This window comes from Acromyrmex echinatior, chromosome 17 (assembly GCF_024713525.1).
Source record: "Acromyrmex echinatior isolate Ae372 chromosome 17, ASM2471352v2, whole genome shotgun sequence".
NCBI lineage: Eukaryota > Metazoa > Arthropoda > Insecta > Hymenoptera > Formicidae > Acromyrmex > Acromyrmex echinatior.
In genome coordinates this window covers 7,503,498-7,520,117 of record NC_141868.1, presented here as the reverse complement: position 1 = coordinate 7,520,117, position 16,620 = coordinate 7,503,498, and the positions used below count along the sequence as shown (strand labels likewise).

The following is a 16,620-nucleotide window of genomic DNA, read 5'->3' as shown; positions in this document are numbered from 1 at the left end:
ATTGAGCGTGTGTATTATTGCAGTTTCTTATGTATTTATATTTTTGCAATTTAAATGCACAAAATACAATTCAATTCTTTTCGAATCTGATCACGTTTTAATGACCGAACGTTGATTCTAGTTAATCGTTTTTGCTCGTTCGATCGGTTTCTCCAATTTCGTCATTAAGAAAATCTCGAAAACTTTCTCCGCAGAGCAAGAGATTATTACTATTGATATAATTTCCGGCGCGATGTATAATAATCTTTTTAACAAAGTCTCTGTTTTATTACATATTCATGTATATTTAACCAGAAGGGCGTTCTCCATGCAGCAACTGACTTTCCGGCTGCCGCGTAAAGAAAGCAATATATTGCATAATGGAAAAAGAGATAGTTGCCTGGTGACTATATCAAAGGCGGCTGTATATAGAGTAATACGCATAACTCGACCAGCTGGTTTAAGGAAATCTCAAATAGTCGCCCGCCAGGCAATATTTTTCCATAATTTCCTCGCTAAATATGATACGCCAATCAGTCCGCTTCTCATCGTCTTATCTCTCTTTATCGAAATAATTGATTACACACTACAATATGTTTTAGACTAATATCAACAGAATTTGTTGAATAAAAAAACTTAACAATTAATTCACTTTAAGTTTCAATCCGATTTTTAATGAAGATATCATATAATAATAGTGAAAAATAAGGTAGCAGTTTCACTGTCGGTTAAATTTAAAAAAATTTATCTTGAAATTTATCTGTTGTTTCGAAAACATATTATAATTTAATATTGCTAAATTAATGTATATTAATATTACATATTGTTTTATTTAAATTAAAAATAATATAGATTTGACTATGTGACATTTAAAATTGGTTAAAATTTTTTTTATATTTAAACTAAAGCTATAAATAGAGAGAGAGAGAGAGAGAGAGAGAGAGAGAGATTTAATAAAATTAAAATTTATTTAGACCAACAGAATAAAAATCGTAGAAAAAGTTAAGACTATTGTATATTGAATATTGTAACTTTATGAATGTAAGTATTTTAAGCAAAACATTGCATTAGTCCTTCTATCAAATATTAATAACTAAATATTGATATAATTCAATATAATATACAATTTACACAAGCTTACAAAAGCTTTTATCACAACTTTTTAATAGAACTGATTCGTGCATGTGGCATGCGCGAATGTGTAAAAGAAAAAATGGAAATATGAGTGAATTCAAACGTACGCAATAGCATGTTACAGAAGTACTTTCTCTAAGATAGTAACATTGTTTCAAGTCGAGGGACTCATATTGAGAGACTTCAGAAGTCCGCCAACTCCAAGAATTTTATAAAATTAACTCGGTCACGCACGGTGGAACAGGAATTATGACACGTGCCTAGCGAGAGACCAACGAGAACCGGTTGGGTGCAACGCGAAATCATTTGGTTGCAAGATAAGAGGAAGTCGAGCATTTAAACTGCACTTATCTCGATAGTACAGTAATTAACCCTAAATACCGATCGCATTCTTAAGGGTTAATTAAGTGTGTTAAATTTCATTATATGGAATTTTACAAGTTTGAAATTTTTCCAAAAGAAAGGAAAACTTCATTAATTAAGAAATTTGAACACAAAGTAAAAATTGGCGCATTAGAAAAAATTATAGATATTTTATTATAGAATAATACATTTTAATATTTTAATATTTTAATTAAATGTTAATAAAAAAAGTATTTAAAAAAATTTTAGCTCTAAGAATAGAAAGACAATGATATTAAATAAAAAAATTCATATTTTAGAACCTATTTTGCTTTTTTAAAATTAATTACAAAAGAGATGTTAAATCTGGAATACATAACGAGATTTTTAATACAAATGATAACCGAAAAGAACGTGCGATATCATAATTAATATTTAAATATTTTTTAAATGTAAAAGATTTTTTTAAATGAAAAACAAAAGCAAAAGTTTAAATTTCTACTTTTAATTTTTATGTTAAATTTTAATGTTAAAACTAAATTTTTGCACACAAGATATTAAAATTATTCTAATAATCTTTGCTAAAAATTCTTTAAATATAATAAATATATAATGAAAACATTATAATTATTATACTAATAAAGAATTAGAAATAATTATAAAATAATTATTTATATAGATAAATTCAAATACGTACATCAATAAATAGAAAAATAAATAAATGTAAATAACATAAAAAAATAACTTTTTTAGATTTTAATAAATTAATTATTGTAGAAAAATGTAACAAAATTAAATTTAAATAAATATAAATCTGTGTATAAATGATATTGCAAAACTACTAAGGCCCAGTTTCACAACTCATGGTCAGCTCTTAACTGAGGTTCAACTTGTTTCTCATCTTTTTCTAATTCTAAACTTGGAAAGAGACAATGAATAAATTGAACCCCCCTAGGCTATGAGTTAACCGTAAGTTATAGAACTGGCCTAAGTTTATTTTCATATCTTTACAATTTCAATTTATATTAACACAATTGTAATTTATATAAACAAAATTTAAAGAATCCAAATTTTGTCGAGTATCTTTATTAAAAACAAATAACAATCAACACAATACAATGATGTATGGCTAGAATCCCTTAGTTCTTCAAAATATATTTCGTTGAAGTTTCACTGATTTTTATAAAGCTCACTTACCTGTCACTGACGAAAATACTAGGACAGTTCAATTCAAGACGGATAAAATACTGCAAAAGATTAACAACACACGCGTGCTTTATCTTGGTCAGCCGACATGTCACTCTCTTATATAGCGTATTTCGCTGAAAGTTGCCTCCACCAGATGAAGTGGATTCGGTCCTCTTCAAGGTAGTGGGAGACTCCTCGCGTCTGCATCATCGGACTTTTTCTGCAGGATGCACCTGTTCAGAAGTCCTTCAAATTTATTAAAATAATATAACAAACTTTTGTGTGTTACTATCATTTGTTAATTAAAAGTATATTTGATTGCACTGCCAGTGAATTTTAATAACGAAAGAATTATTGGAAAGAAATCAAACTTATATAAAATCAAGTAAAGTATATTTTATTTTTATACTCACTAAGAAGATAAGTCATAGAAAATATAATTACATATATATGTATATATATATATATATATATATATATATATATAATTAAAGCCTTAAACTTGATTGAATGTAGCAATTTCAGGTCTTAATAAATATTGTTTTGAGTTTCATAAAATATAAAAATAAGACTTAAAAAGACTCAAACAATAATAAAAGCTCTGCAATTAATAATAAAATAAAATAAGCTTATTGATAGATAGCACCACACAAAACATTCTTATAAGTCTTTCCTATAAGTCTTCTAACGTTAAAGGCTCATTTCTAACTGGGAATGTTGCAAAGTTATTACGTGGTATTGAAATCTTCGTGAGATTTATAGTAGTTACTGAGATAATTAGGAGAAAGAAAAGATTTCTTGATTAATTAATTTATAGTTTAAGCGAATCTCATATTCTTCTACATCATAGAGAATAAAAACTTTTGCAATCGTTCCTTATCCTTTTCATTCAAAACGCAGAAGAAAAAACTAAATGCACCCACGTGTGAAGACCATGATATTAAAATTTTTGCAACGCAATTGCGAGGAAAGCGTAATTGTAGATCGTAATTGTTGAGGAAGCAAAATGTACTCTTCAATATATCTTGCGGGGAAGAATCAAGATCGCATTTTAATTAAATGCAAGATGCATGATAGGATGGGAATGCATAATTAAGCATTAATCTGATCTGTCGATCATTCCGGAAGATCAGCCTGCGGATCCATTTGCAGAAAGCGAATCACGCCCTTTCCGGTGTCGTTCCTTTTTCCTTTAACTTTCCACTATTCAACCATGCAACTATAGATAAACAGATAAAGGAGCTTACTGCTATGGAGCATCTTATTGTATGGATTCAATAAGGATAACGATATGTGCAATTATACATATATAACATATACAGCAAAAACAATTTAATTTATCCGATTTAATCAAAGACATTCAATAAATACATTTTCTAAAAGTTTCGAGAAAGAATAAAATCATTTCCTTTGGAAATGACATAGTAAAAATAAAGTAACCAAATAATATATGTATGAGAAATATATTAAAACTATCGAAAGTGTTAAAATATCATTAGAAAAATAAAAATAAACAAGTACATTAAAATACAAATACTTTTCCAATTTTTTTGTACTTTAGTTTGTACAAGTCTAGAAACTTACATTATCTTATTATTATTTATTTCGTTTCTTTAATTATGTAGTTATTTCATAAATAATTAATAGTCTTACATAAATAATTGCAATAAAAGCATTTTTACTTATTTCCGTTATCTTCTCTTTGAATTCTTTTATTTCTATGAAAAGGATGATAAAAATCGGAAAAGTCATCTTTATTAAAAACGGTGAAATCTCGAACCAAGATACATAATCTCTCTTTTCTTTCTGTGTTTGTGAAATAATAATCGTCAATGGAAGTCATTTCGTTATTTTTAAAGTTTTTCGTTCTTAAAATAAGAAAACAGAAATTTCCAAAAAAATAAATGACGAAATTAAGTGGAATAAAATTTCGAATTGAAAATTGTTTCTAATTAATAATCATTAAATGAGAAATTGAATGATTCAGTTAGAAAGTAATTTTCCATATCTTCTTTTTTTGTAATCATTATACTTATATCTCATTTTTAAATAAAAAAAGGACATCTATAATATTTTATATTTAAATTTTTCTGTTTTCTGTCGTAATATTTCGCTTACAAATGAGAGTAATTGTGGTTAAATAAGTCGGGTAACTCGATGTGTTACACGGGTGAAAAACACCTCCGGAAGTGTACAAAGTGTGAAGATAAAATTATTAATAACTAGAGTTCACTAAACCCTCTCTTGCAAAGTAACAATCGCATTTGAATGTGAAGTAAATTCCAGTGGGATCATAAATTAATAGGCTAGTCAAGCATTAACAATTAATAAAAAAGGGGGACAATCGGATATCAAAATATTCGTAATAATCTTTTCATATACTTGGTGCTTAAGAACATTCTTGTTTTTCTCTTGTTAAAGAATTAATAAAAATTGAAACAAATAAAATAAATAGAATATTCCAGTTTTTCCGTAGCATCGGCAATACATTGATTAGATATATTAAAGTCAACATCACTTATAAATTGAATGCAAATGCATTATAATATCATACAAATATCAGATAAAAACTGAAATATTATAAATCACTAGTTAGTCGTGTGTGATCAATTTATTGGTAAAAATATAAAATGTACATTTATATTTTATGTTTTTACCAATAAATTCACATACGATTAACTAGTATTGGCTCTCATAGGCATCTTTATACTTGATTTATTCGTCAGAGCTTCGACTATTCATTGAAATATTATAATTTCTGTCAGAGAATATTGTTACTAATTACATATACTAGAAATTGTAATTACGCAATAAATTTAATATACTGATTAAACGCGCGATTTATTATATAATTGCAATTAAATAATGATATCCAGTTATTGGATCATTTCTCTAGAAATTCTATATATACTTTTTTTTATTTAAAAAATTGGTCCAATATATTATATTTTAGCATATATTGGTGGATAAAAAAATAATTTTTGCTAGTAAAGAAGAAATATCTACTAGCTCAATATTGAAATTTAATATTGGCTATAAAATAACACAAGATATAAACCAATGTTGCGGAACCAATTTGTAACCAATGATTTATGCTGTTCACTTGAGTCAGTACGCCGACAAGTGTAAATCTTTGTGAGATAAAAAATATTCGCAATATGATTATTCATAAATATATTACAGTGTATAACTATTTATAGTACTAATTTTTATTTAAATCCTCAGCCAAACATTGATCAATAATAAAGTGACTAAATGAAACTGTAAACTTCTTTAGGTAAGTGTAATGTGTAATAAAAAATTCCCTTTTCAATGATAAATATTCTCCATAATTGGGCCAAAGTAAACAAACAATATTTATATTTCTAAGATGCGTCAATATAAATATGTATGACAGCAAGTACTTTCGTGAGAACTAAAATCGTTTTATTCACCAATCTCTCGTGAAATAAAAACGTGTGCGTAATCTAGTAGATCAATATTTGAACTAGATTCCTTTCTTTTTATTCTTTTATATAAAGTGTTCCCGAAATCAGTTTATAATATCATAATTTATGGTTTAAAACATTAAAAATCTAAATATTTAAAGATCATCGCAATCTTTGCTAATAATTGTATATATGACATAATTTCTTAATACATCTTGTGTGAATCCTTTCTAAAAATAGAAATTACTTATAAATTGATATAAATATATATTCTATTATAAAATTTGAATGCAGTTCCAATATTTATAAAACTTTACTAATTTCATACTTATATTAACAAACTCCGAAAATATAAATATTATTTAATTATTCTAGCATAATTCTTAGAAGTCACTAACAATATTAGAGTGGGGTTCTATACTTGATTATATAAAGAACCTCATAGTTTCATTCGCTTCATTAAACGTCGACGTACAGCCGAGGAAACATAAGCAAAGGTCGAAAGTATTACTGTAACTATATAACTGTGAATATAACACCACACCGACATTTACATTTGCCGGTTTGTACTTGAATATCCTTATTTGGATATTTGTAAAAACAAATCATCCTTCATTTCATTGATAAAAAATATTCATAAGAGAAAATGATGCGATAATCAATGCCAGTTAGGAACACTATGATCTTTATTTATCGAAATGTATCAGTGAAATTGAATTTTTATAAAGAATTTCAAGAAAATTGAAATCTTTTACATTTTTATAAGAATGATAAATTTCTTAACAATAGTTTTATTATTCTAGATAAATGTCATCTTCATTAACTTCTTAATTCCAATTATTTTTAACTAATAGCCAATTAATTGATTAAGATCCTGTTAAATTAAGTTCTACTTAAAACATGAGAAAACTAAGATTTTGGAATGTACTTTTATTTCTCTGAAATTTAAAATTGTAAAAAAATATTTTTCTTATAATTTATTAAAAGATATTAATGTCTTGACATTTCTTTCTATGAAAACACTATGTTTCCCAAATTTAGAATCTATTTAATTTTAGAATTACGCTCGTAAATAAAGTAATCAGATTTTCGCGTTTGTTATATAAAACGATTGATCTTTTTTTCTTGTTTATAGCCACGTGAAACTTGTCACTTAAAATTGACACACCTTCGTTCAAGCGTTACGTCTCGATTAAAATTTCATACATCGGTTGGGCGACGTAACTTTCTCACCGCCCCGCCCGACAGGTTTTACTTCCGCATTTGTAAAATGCTGTAATATAATATTTCTTTGTTTCGTTTGTTATACAGATTTATTTATTTGTAAAGATTACTACAGTCGTTTGTAGTCGCGCGGGCGACAGTTATATAAAAATAAATATATAAATATCTGATTTTATTATTTTAAAAATATATATATTTTATAATATACTGCAATTTTTTATGACATTTGTTCAACAACATGTTTCTTCAGTAATCTTTCATTTAAAAAATTAAGAAAAAATTTAAATAAAGTATTAGAAAAAAATTCAAAGTAATTTTTATATTTAAAGAATATATAAATAAATGTAAAGCTTTAAAAAAGATTCTAATACTCTGAAGACAAATATACATTAAGCAAAGATGTGGGTTTACAGGAATTCTTGTAAAGTTTATATAAATAATGACATAACAATATTTTATCTAAAAATTTGCATGTACTGTTACTAGATAATGTTACTAGATAATTAATACATCATTATACAACATGTTATTAATTAATTCTATGAGATTAATAAGGATTAATTATTTATCGAAATAACTAGTTATATGTAGACGTTAGAAACGATTTTGTTATGCATACTGGCAATTCATCACTATCGGTGAAAAGAACGACCTTCGCCTGACAAAAGAAAGTTCGATCCGCTTCCATAAAATTTCAATAAATCGGCCGCCAAACAGTGCATTGAATTCAATGGGAAAATGAGATCGAAAGTTGTGGTTCTCCACCCACGGAGAAATTTACCACTGACACGCTTTGTTTAATTTACTCCGATGGTATCGACAATGGATGCCAATTATCCTAGAACGAAATAGTAATAACACTTTTGGTTCCCCCTTCCTTCTTCTACGAGTCAGGCACATTACAATTGGAAGTATAGATAAAGATTAACAACTTACTTGATCTATTATCGACTAATAGATCTATTATTTATATTGCACATACTTGACAATATAATTTATTAGTTTTATCAATTACTTGAATATACACTTTGAGCTTAAACATTAAAAATTAATAACATTAACCATATAAATTAAGTTAAGATAATTTATATCAATTTAAATTAAAATAATTCGGTAAAATAATTTATAAGGACAATGTCCAATAAAATCCTCAAAATATCCAATATTATCATTCCATTCGAATTAAAAACGATTCCAAAGAGAAGTGGACATTCAGTGTTGCACGTGCAGACGTGTAAAAGAAACACTTTCACCGAGCATTTGGACCTGATGGAGAAAGTTCTTTCAACTTCTGTTACGGCTTTGTTAATCAGAAATTCGACTGGAAAACTAATGAGAATTAAAAATTTGAATTTAATTTTTATATCTAATTGTAAGATACAATACTTAATACTGTTTTATATCGCTCTCGAAAATCCTTCAATTTAACTTTTATTTAGAATACTTTTTATCTAAAATCAACAATGAAATTGTTACATAATTATATTTATAATTAAAAATTTTTCGGACTAATCATGTTTCTTTAAATGATATGATGGTTGAAGAAAACGTCAATGTATGAATACAAAATAATTCATTATAAACAAAATAATTCATCATAACAAAATAATTCATCATAAAGAGCTCAAACATATCAAGATTGTCGTGACGTCATTATAAGAGAAACAATTATAGTTGATGTACTTAAAACATATTTATAATCGAAGCACATAAGAAATAAGTGAAGAAGGAATGGATACTCTCGAAGGAATGGATAGACTCGAAGTTTTAAAAGAGAACAATTTAGAAAAATAATAAAAGGATCAATATTAAAGGATTGTTTTGTATAACAGAAATTCCAAAAATTCAGTAGACACATATATAAGCAAGATTATTCACATAAGTCTTTATGGTGAAAGATAAATTTCCAAGCAAGTTAGTTCTTGCTCTAAGGAAATAAAACAAAAAACATTGAAGAAAACAAAGTTATACTCTTTGGATAAGAGACAATATTATTTCATCTTTTATTAAGTAATTAAAATAATTATTTTTGTCAACATTTTTCTCTTGAGTAAGTTCTAGGATAGGAAATAAAAAATATCCATTCTACAATCTATAGAAAATAGAAAGGTTTGGAATATCAGGAAGATTTTGATTAAAAAAGACTATCATGGTTCTCCTATAAATTCAAGAACAAATAATGAGATAGGAACTTGAGGAACATCATCATAAGAATAAAAGATTTGCGATAATCCTTCTCTTATTTAAAGATATCGAAAAGAAAGTGGAAGAGAACATCGTCTGGATCAAGAACAGAGAAAGGAGCATTAAAATGTAGAATCAGAATTATAGGATCGATTCAGTCTAAATAAATTCAGAAATGGCGTGCTACATGCTAACTGTTCAAGTTTAAGGCCAAGGTAAAGCAAGCAGAAGAGACTCTGGCGGAGTCGATTAATTGGATAAGTTTCTTCATTACTGATTGTTGAAATAATCCTGATCTTAAAAAGAGAATACAGTATTACGTTTCTTCCTTATAAATACATTATCCTGATGAGAATTTTTAGATTTCTTTAGAATTTCTTAAAAAAAAATATGATATGAATTTTTTTTACAAGCACATTTAAATCGGGAAGAAAATGATTTTAAAATCTCAATCGATCACTCACTTTTCTTAATCTCACACTTCTGTTAGATAAGAATTAATTATATTTATTGTGCAGGTTACATTATTGTTCGTGGCATAAAGATTACAAAAAAATCCAGAAGTAATAGAAACATGAATATAACAAAATAATGGTTTATATTAATTCACGTGAGACTAGATAAACAAACAAAAAAAATTGTAAACTTACATGAGTAATAATCATGTAACAATCGGTTCGTTTACAGCAACAGTTTATGCAATAGAATTCAAACTCAATCTCGAAAACGAGCAGCAAAATGCGGAAATCTGGCGTAGCACGCGATGCAAATTTTTCATTTCCCGATATAAACCGATTTACATTTATAAAATGTATTGCGTAAACACATGTCATTAAAATGAAATAGTGTTCAAGCTCGGATGTCGAAGAACATGTATGCAAGGTGTGGTTCTTAGTAATCTTTATTCACAATTCAATAGTCTTGAAAATGTCACGTATTTGTGACATTTTCTATTCTTGTTACCATAAAGACTTGAAATAAATTTTATGTTGCTCTATATAATGTATCTCTGAATATTATATAAAAAGAAAATAAAATAAAAATCTCAAATTAAGTATTTATACAATAACTTACTGCAGTTGTTCATGTATAGATATACAGACTCTAAAAAAATATCAATAAATTTTTATTTTCTACAATTTTACAATTATGTATAGATTATTTTATATAAAATTGTACTATATAAATTTTATATTAACTTCATTTCTACATATTTTTCTCTATCTTTCTCTCTTTATCTCTGGCTATCTATATTTCTATTTCTTATTTTGCCATTCTCTCTCATTTATAAGCAATATAAAAGAATTTGCCATTCATGCACAAATAGCGATACAAGTCGAAACCCATTTATAATTAGCCTTCAATTATTATTGAATAATATCGATATGAAATTGAATACTTTCGCCGACGAAGGTTTTGCCATATTTCGTTCTATTGCGGATGTAAAGTATGGATATAATATAAAGAGACGAAGCAATACCTATACCTATACCTCCCTACAGAAAATTAATGCCAGTAAATGGTTGAATTGCGACAGAATAATGCATAAATCAAGTAGGTCATATTTTAACAACTTTCTAAAATTAATCAATATAAATTATTAATTAGAAACTAATAAGAAAGTAACACTGTAAACTTCTACAGTCTAATAATTGTGGTATCACCCTAAATCTATACTCAAATCTCTTTTTTATTATCTAAATAAGGTTCCTTATCATCACAGCCATATTAAATCGTGACGTCAGAAGCGAGAAATGACATGTTAATTTTTATTACGTGGCATTTATAAATAAAGACAATTTGGATCAAACAAAATGATGAGATTGCTTTAAAACATTTGTAAAAATGGATAAAAACTATGCTTATCCCTCCTAACAGTCAGTAAATAATCGTAAAAAATATAATAAAAGGCACATGTAAGTGAAAATAAGCTACACATGCGCATTGAATAAAATTAAAAGCTTCATGTTTGGCTTTTATCATTTTTTTATTATTTAATGACTGTCGGTGGGGCGAGGGAGGGAGGGAAGAGTCAGGAAAGTTTTTTTCATCCATTTTTACAAAATACATATTTTAAAGCAATCTCATCAGTTTGCTTTCGAAATTGTCTTTACTTATAAGTAACACGTAATAAAAATTAACATGTTATTTCTCGCTTCTGACGTCATGATTCAATATGGCTGTGATGATTAATTAGAGCCTTAACACCATGTCAGTATTTTTCATATACAAAAAAATGTCGATATGTTTGTAAAAATAGATGCACTTTTTAAGAAAAAAATTTGAAAAATTTGAGCGATTCTTTTTATTAAAAATGCATTTTTTAAATCATTTTGTTCTGCTACAATCGCTTTAATTTTATCATTTTCGAATTTTGTAACAAGTTTTACATGGAAATACAATGATTTTTACATAATTGTACAATTTTATCTTGCACTACAACCGAATTATCTCCTCTAAGTTTCAAATGTGCATAAAAAAATTCCGCAAAATAGAACGCACTTATATGATAGATTTCGTTTCTATTTTCACAGACACATCGATTTTTTCATACGTGAAAAAAACATTGTTTTTGTTACACGGTATAATTAATAGGCAAATATATGTATGAATTCAACAAAAATAAGGAGTGAATTGGTTTTTCAAGGATATCAGTCTTCATCGCAGCGATAAATGATGTATACATTCCATTGCAGATTCGTAATCGTTTGCAAGATCACAGGTACATTTTTTATTTAGTAGTCGATTATTATCCATCCATATTTCAACTCTGCTCAATAAATTAAACAATTAATACTTACAGTCAATATTGAATATACAACTTCCCACATTTATTTGCAATATACATTTACGTTTTCTTGACTTTTAGAAAACCAGCTGTATTGGAAAAGTACTTTGCATTCGCCTCGTTCACTTTTTTCTCTGCAGCTTGCGGATTGACAATTTCAAGACCCTGCAAACACAGACAACCGTTAAAAAAAGAAACAAAATAAAAAATTATTTTTCACTTGTACAATTAATGTTTTAGTAAAACATCAAAAGAAACATACTTGTAAAGGAGTAAAAGCCACGCTGGAAGCAGTACCAGAGACTTGTTTCTTGACGGTGGTGCTACCTCCCCATTGCTGCTGCTTCTGCAGATTTTTCTGGAGTGTCTTGGATATTCTGACTTTTGTTTTCTCGTCAATCTGCGGCAGTCTGATTCGACCAGTGCCAGCCTTGCCAATCGTCCCTCGCGAATAGCCAAGATCTTCTTGGTAGGCATCACTTTCAATCTACAGTATAAATAATAATACATTTTAACATTTAAATATTGTGTTTTTAGGCTTTTTCTAATAAACATCATATATAATTAATATATCTTACTCGTTCAATCGATCTTTGATCTTATATTTTATTATTATTCATATAATCACTTTACGAATTTGTCTCAACATCATTTTTAATAATACATTCTCTGAGATTATCTTATAAATCAATTTCGAGAACATTATTTATAACTTACATCTGCAAAATTCATCCTGTTGGCATGCTTCCTAAATTCCGTGATCGCGTAACGTTCCTTCATCTTGCGGACGCGTTTACCGCCGCGCTTCTTTCGACCAGGATCAATCGGTTTTGGGAGTGGCTTCACGAACTTTACAGGCGGTGGTTCTTGCAGTTTATCTAGTTTTTTCTCGATCTCTTCGCGCAGCATCTGCCCAATGTGACCATCTGTGCTCTCGTGACAAGCGTCTACTCTAGCAGCTAGCATGCTCTTTGATGCCACTAGTCTTGCTGCTTTTCTCCGTAAATCCTGCAACATTGTACACATTAAATGTATTGCCGCAATACATTATTAATTTTCCAATTTTTATTATGCTTTATTAAAAAAGAAAATAAACTTACCGGGGGAGTTTCTTGTACAATTTCAGAGTAATATATAAAGCCTGTGTGAGGCAAGGTAGCAACTTGCGAAAATCCAGAGAGTGTGGTCTTCTGAGATCCAAGGACTAGAAGATTACAAGCTGGCATTTTAGAAAGCTTTGTCAGACCACCTGCGACACCTGAATTAAAAAAAATTTGTAGCAATATAAAAATTCATTTTTACTTTGATATAAATATATTTGCGATTTTGAGTAATACTCTACCCATAATCTTGGCAGCTGTGGATGCACCAACGATTATCGATAAATTTGGCGCAATAAACGCCATTCTGCTCTCCACGTATTCAAATATTTTTGATTTACAATTATTTAACTCTACCGCCATATCACAAGCTTCACAAATAGCTTCTCTCTCCTCTTCTGTCAACAACTGACTGTGCGAGGACAGATATACAAATTAAAAAAAAAATAATTGTACATTACGAAAATTAATGCAATAAATTCTGTTTTTAATTAGTTAGAAAATTCCTAAAGTTTCATCTTTTTTAAATGTTTATTGTACATTTAATACTTGAACACAAGAATGTTAAATAAAAAAATTTGTTTTCCAAAAATTTAAAATTAAAAACATTTAAGTCTATGCATCTAAATGTTACCCTTGAGTGGTCGATGCTGTCACAGAAACAACCATAATTGTAGCTTGAGTAAGAAACTGCTGCAGAATTTCATTATTTTTAGCTCTGTCTAGATCATTTCCCAACTCCCTTACAGTCATTACATATTCTAGTGGTCCTACAACTAAGGATTCCAATTCTGGAAATCTTTTCGAGTACTTGTCTCTTGTAAATCTATGTATAACAGCTGAAAAATGTGAAAATGTGATCAGTATTACTTTATACAAATTTTATTTACTTTATATAGCACTTTATACTATTTCTATTATTATAATATTTATTATTAATGTTCCTATAATAAGATGTGTAGGACAATGTGATCACAACTTTTAATTAACTGCCGAAATCCGTCATATGTAATAGCCAATCGCTAGTTTCAAATAAGTTGTAATAGTCAACACAACCAACAAATTACAAGCAAATTGCAGAAAATTGCATGTATTTGATGTTATCTTTCATGTTTTCGTCATTATCTAGCGCTGGCAGTATAATATTTACACGAGGTTTATTAAAGAATGTTCCTTCTAATCATAGGTCTGTTCTTTTTAGCTGAACTTTTTCCTTTTGAAGAGAAAAGAAAGAAAGATGAACTAGTGCAAAAGCTCACTTAAAAAGAACAAGCTTCATACCATCCTCATTTAATTAAACTCAGCTACATGACGTGTCATATTTTCTGTATATCGTCTACAGTTTCTCTAGTAGTATTTCGCTATTTGTCTATAATCTCTGTAGTATTTGACTATTAATAAGCCTATTCTTTTTGACTGAATTTTTGCATCAGTTCATCTTTCTTCCTTTTCTCTCCAAGAGAAAAGAAGAGGAAGAAAGATGAACTGGTTCTGCAAAAGTTCTGCCAAAAAGAATAGGCCTGGTGGCGGTTTGTTCTAACTCTTATTATAAGAACACTATTTATTATATATTTTACATCATCATTATTACTACATATTATTTTTTTACTTCGTAGTTTTATTAGTATAATAAAATAATAAAAGCCAAAGGACTAATGAAATGTTATAAAAATATTATTTTTCAATAAAACTGTTAATTTATTTTTCATTAGATATAGAATGTTTGTTTCAATATCTCTATAATCAATATAATTACCTATTTCATTGTTAATTTTTACTGCCATATTATTAGCTTCAACTATTAACTGATATTCTGGATCAGATTCCACAGGTCCTATAATATCCGTCGACTTCCTAGGTATCTTGCTATGCTTTTCAATCTGTGTTATAACTTGCTGCAATTGTTCCGAATCTCGTAACTGAGCCAATTCTCGAACAGAGGACACTTTTATCTCTACACAAAGAAAAGACAAATTAATTTTTATATAACATGTTTGGTATATTAATTACAGTATATAAAACATTACAAAATAAATATAGTATACAGTATGTTAAATATATATTACATCAAATAAATATATTGTAATATTAGAAATATAATATAAATGACGTAAATATATTATGTAAATTATATTGGATAAAACAGAACAGAATTATAAACAATTTTTGTACTACACATACTATTAAATAATCTAACCTTCTTCCAAGATCTTAGAAACTGAAGTCGGAATAAACTTCGGTTCTGGCTCTTCCATAATAGCGTCCGCGTCGTCATTTTCTTCAAGATCGGCAAGAAGTTCATCAGCTAAAGACATTTTCCTTTGTTATAAATTATTTATTATTTTACTTCTACTTTAAGATTCCGCTGTGTCGGTACTTGCAACGAAAACAAAGATGGCCGAAAAACTAGACTAGAAAATGTTGGTATTAACAAAAAACCCTAGGCGACACGATTTTAATGAATACATTCAGAATGATAACCGCTCACTCAGCTCTCAATGAGTTCTTTCATCTGATTGGCATGTTCCACTAGATCCTAAAATATAGACCAATCAGAATAAAGAGCTCACTGAGCGCTCAGTGAGCGGTTGTCGTTCTGGGGATCGATTCTGTATCTTGAAATAAGGTGAAAATTATAAAAATGAGCGAATTTACTAATATATTGGGTCATCTAAAAGTATCCGCGGTTTTTTGTCTAGATGTGTGTTGATGGTCATATATTTAGTGACAAAGTACCGCGGATACTTTTTAGATGACCCAATACTAATAATTTCATTGGTCAACATCTAGTAAATTTGCTCACTTATAATTTTCACCTTGTTTGAAGATACAGAATCGACCCTTAGGGGATCAACAGTTGAGTGAGCGCTCGTTGCTATTGATATATTCTTTCAGATCTAAAATGGTGATTGAGTGATCTAAAAGAATACACTAATAACAGTGAGCGATCACTCAACTGTTGACCTCCTAAGGGTCGATTCTGTATCTTCAAACAAGGTGAAAATTACAAGTGAGCAAATTTACTAGATGTTGACCAATGAAATTATTAGTATATTAGTAAATTCGCTCACTTTTATAATTTTCACCTTATTTCAAGATACAGAATCGATTCCCAGAACGAGTCGCTGAATGCAGCCATTGTGTTTAAGTCATAACGTTTCGATGACAATATGCGAAAATTCCAAAGCATCTCTATGTCTTTGGGCTTAATGCCAATCGGATCGCTAAGAGTGAAAGAAGCCAACTTTCAACA

At 28.3% G+C, this 16,620-nt stretch overlaps 2 protein-coding genes across 4 annotated transcripts in view; both read right to left on the bottom strand.

Annotated features, from left to right (window-relative positions):
• LOC105153130 (hypothetical protein) overlaps window positions 1-3,033 on the bottom strand; it is a 10,878-nt gene extending 7,845 nt beyond the window's left edge. For 2 of the 3 annotated variants that reach the window (XM_011067792.2, XM_011067796.2), the window contains exon 1: window positions 2,653-3,030. The gene's annotated coding sequence lies outside the window, so the exon portion shown is untranslated. Of the gene's footprint in view, window positions 1-2,652 lie in introns of all 3 variants that reach the window. The other variant, XM_011067793.2, reaches the window with a different exon arrangement.
• Window positions 3,034-4,441: 1,408 nt separating this feature from the next.
• Window positions 4,442-15,781, bottom strand: Prp31 (pre-mRNA processing factor 31). The gene is made up of 9 exons (XM_087414875.1): window positions 15,565-15,781; window positions 15,124-15,321; window positions 14,002-14,206; window positions 13,610-13,779; window positions 13,368-13,525; window positions 12,985-13,275; window positions 12,530-12,754; window positions 12,332-12,432; window positions 4,442-12,249 (listed from the first exon to the last, which is right to left on the bottom strand). Exons 1-9 carry the CDS (start codon window positions 15,680-15,682, stop codon window positions 12,138-12,140), a joined length of 1,578 nt encoding a protein of 525 aa, XP_087271001.1. The 5' UTR covers window positions 15,683-15,781; the 3' UTR covers window positions 4,442-12,137.
• Window positions 15,782-16,620: the final 839 nt, after the last annotated feature.

Coding starts and splice junctions, on each gene's coding strand:
- Prp31 (XM_087414875.1), bottom strand. CDS start 15,682: ATGTCTTTAGCTGATGAACTTCTTGCCGATCTTGAAGAAAATGACGAC. Junction 13,780..14,001: donor ACAGCATCGACCACTCAAGG/GTAACATTTAGA, acceptor GTCCTCGCACAG/TCAGTTGTTGACAGAAGAGG. Junction 12,755..12,984: donor ACAGGATGAATTTTGCAGAT/GTAAGTTATAAA, acceptor TTTATACTGTAG/ATTGAAAGTGATGCCTACCA.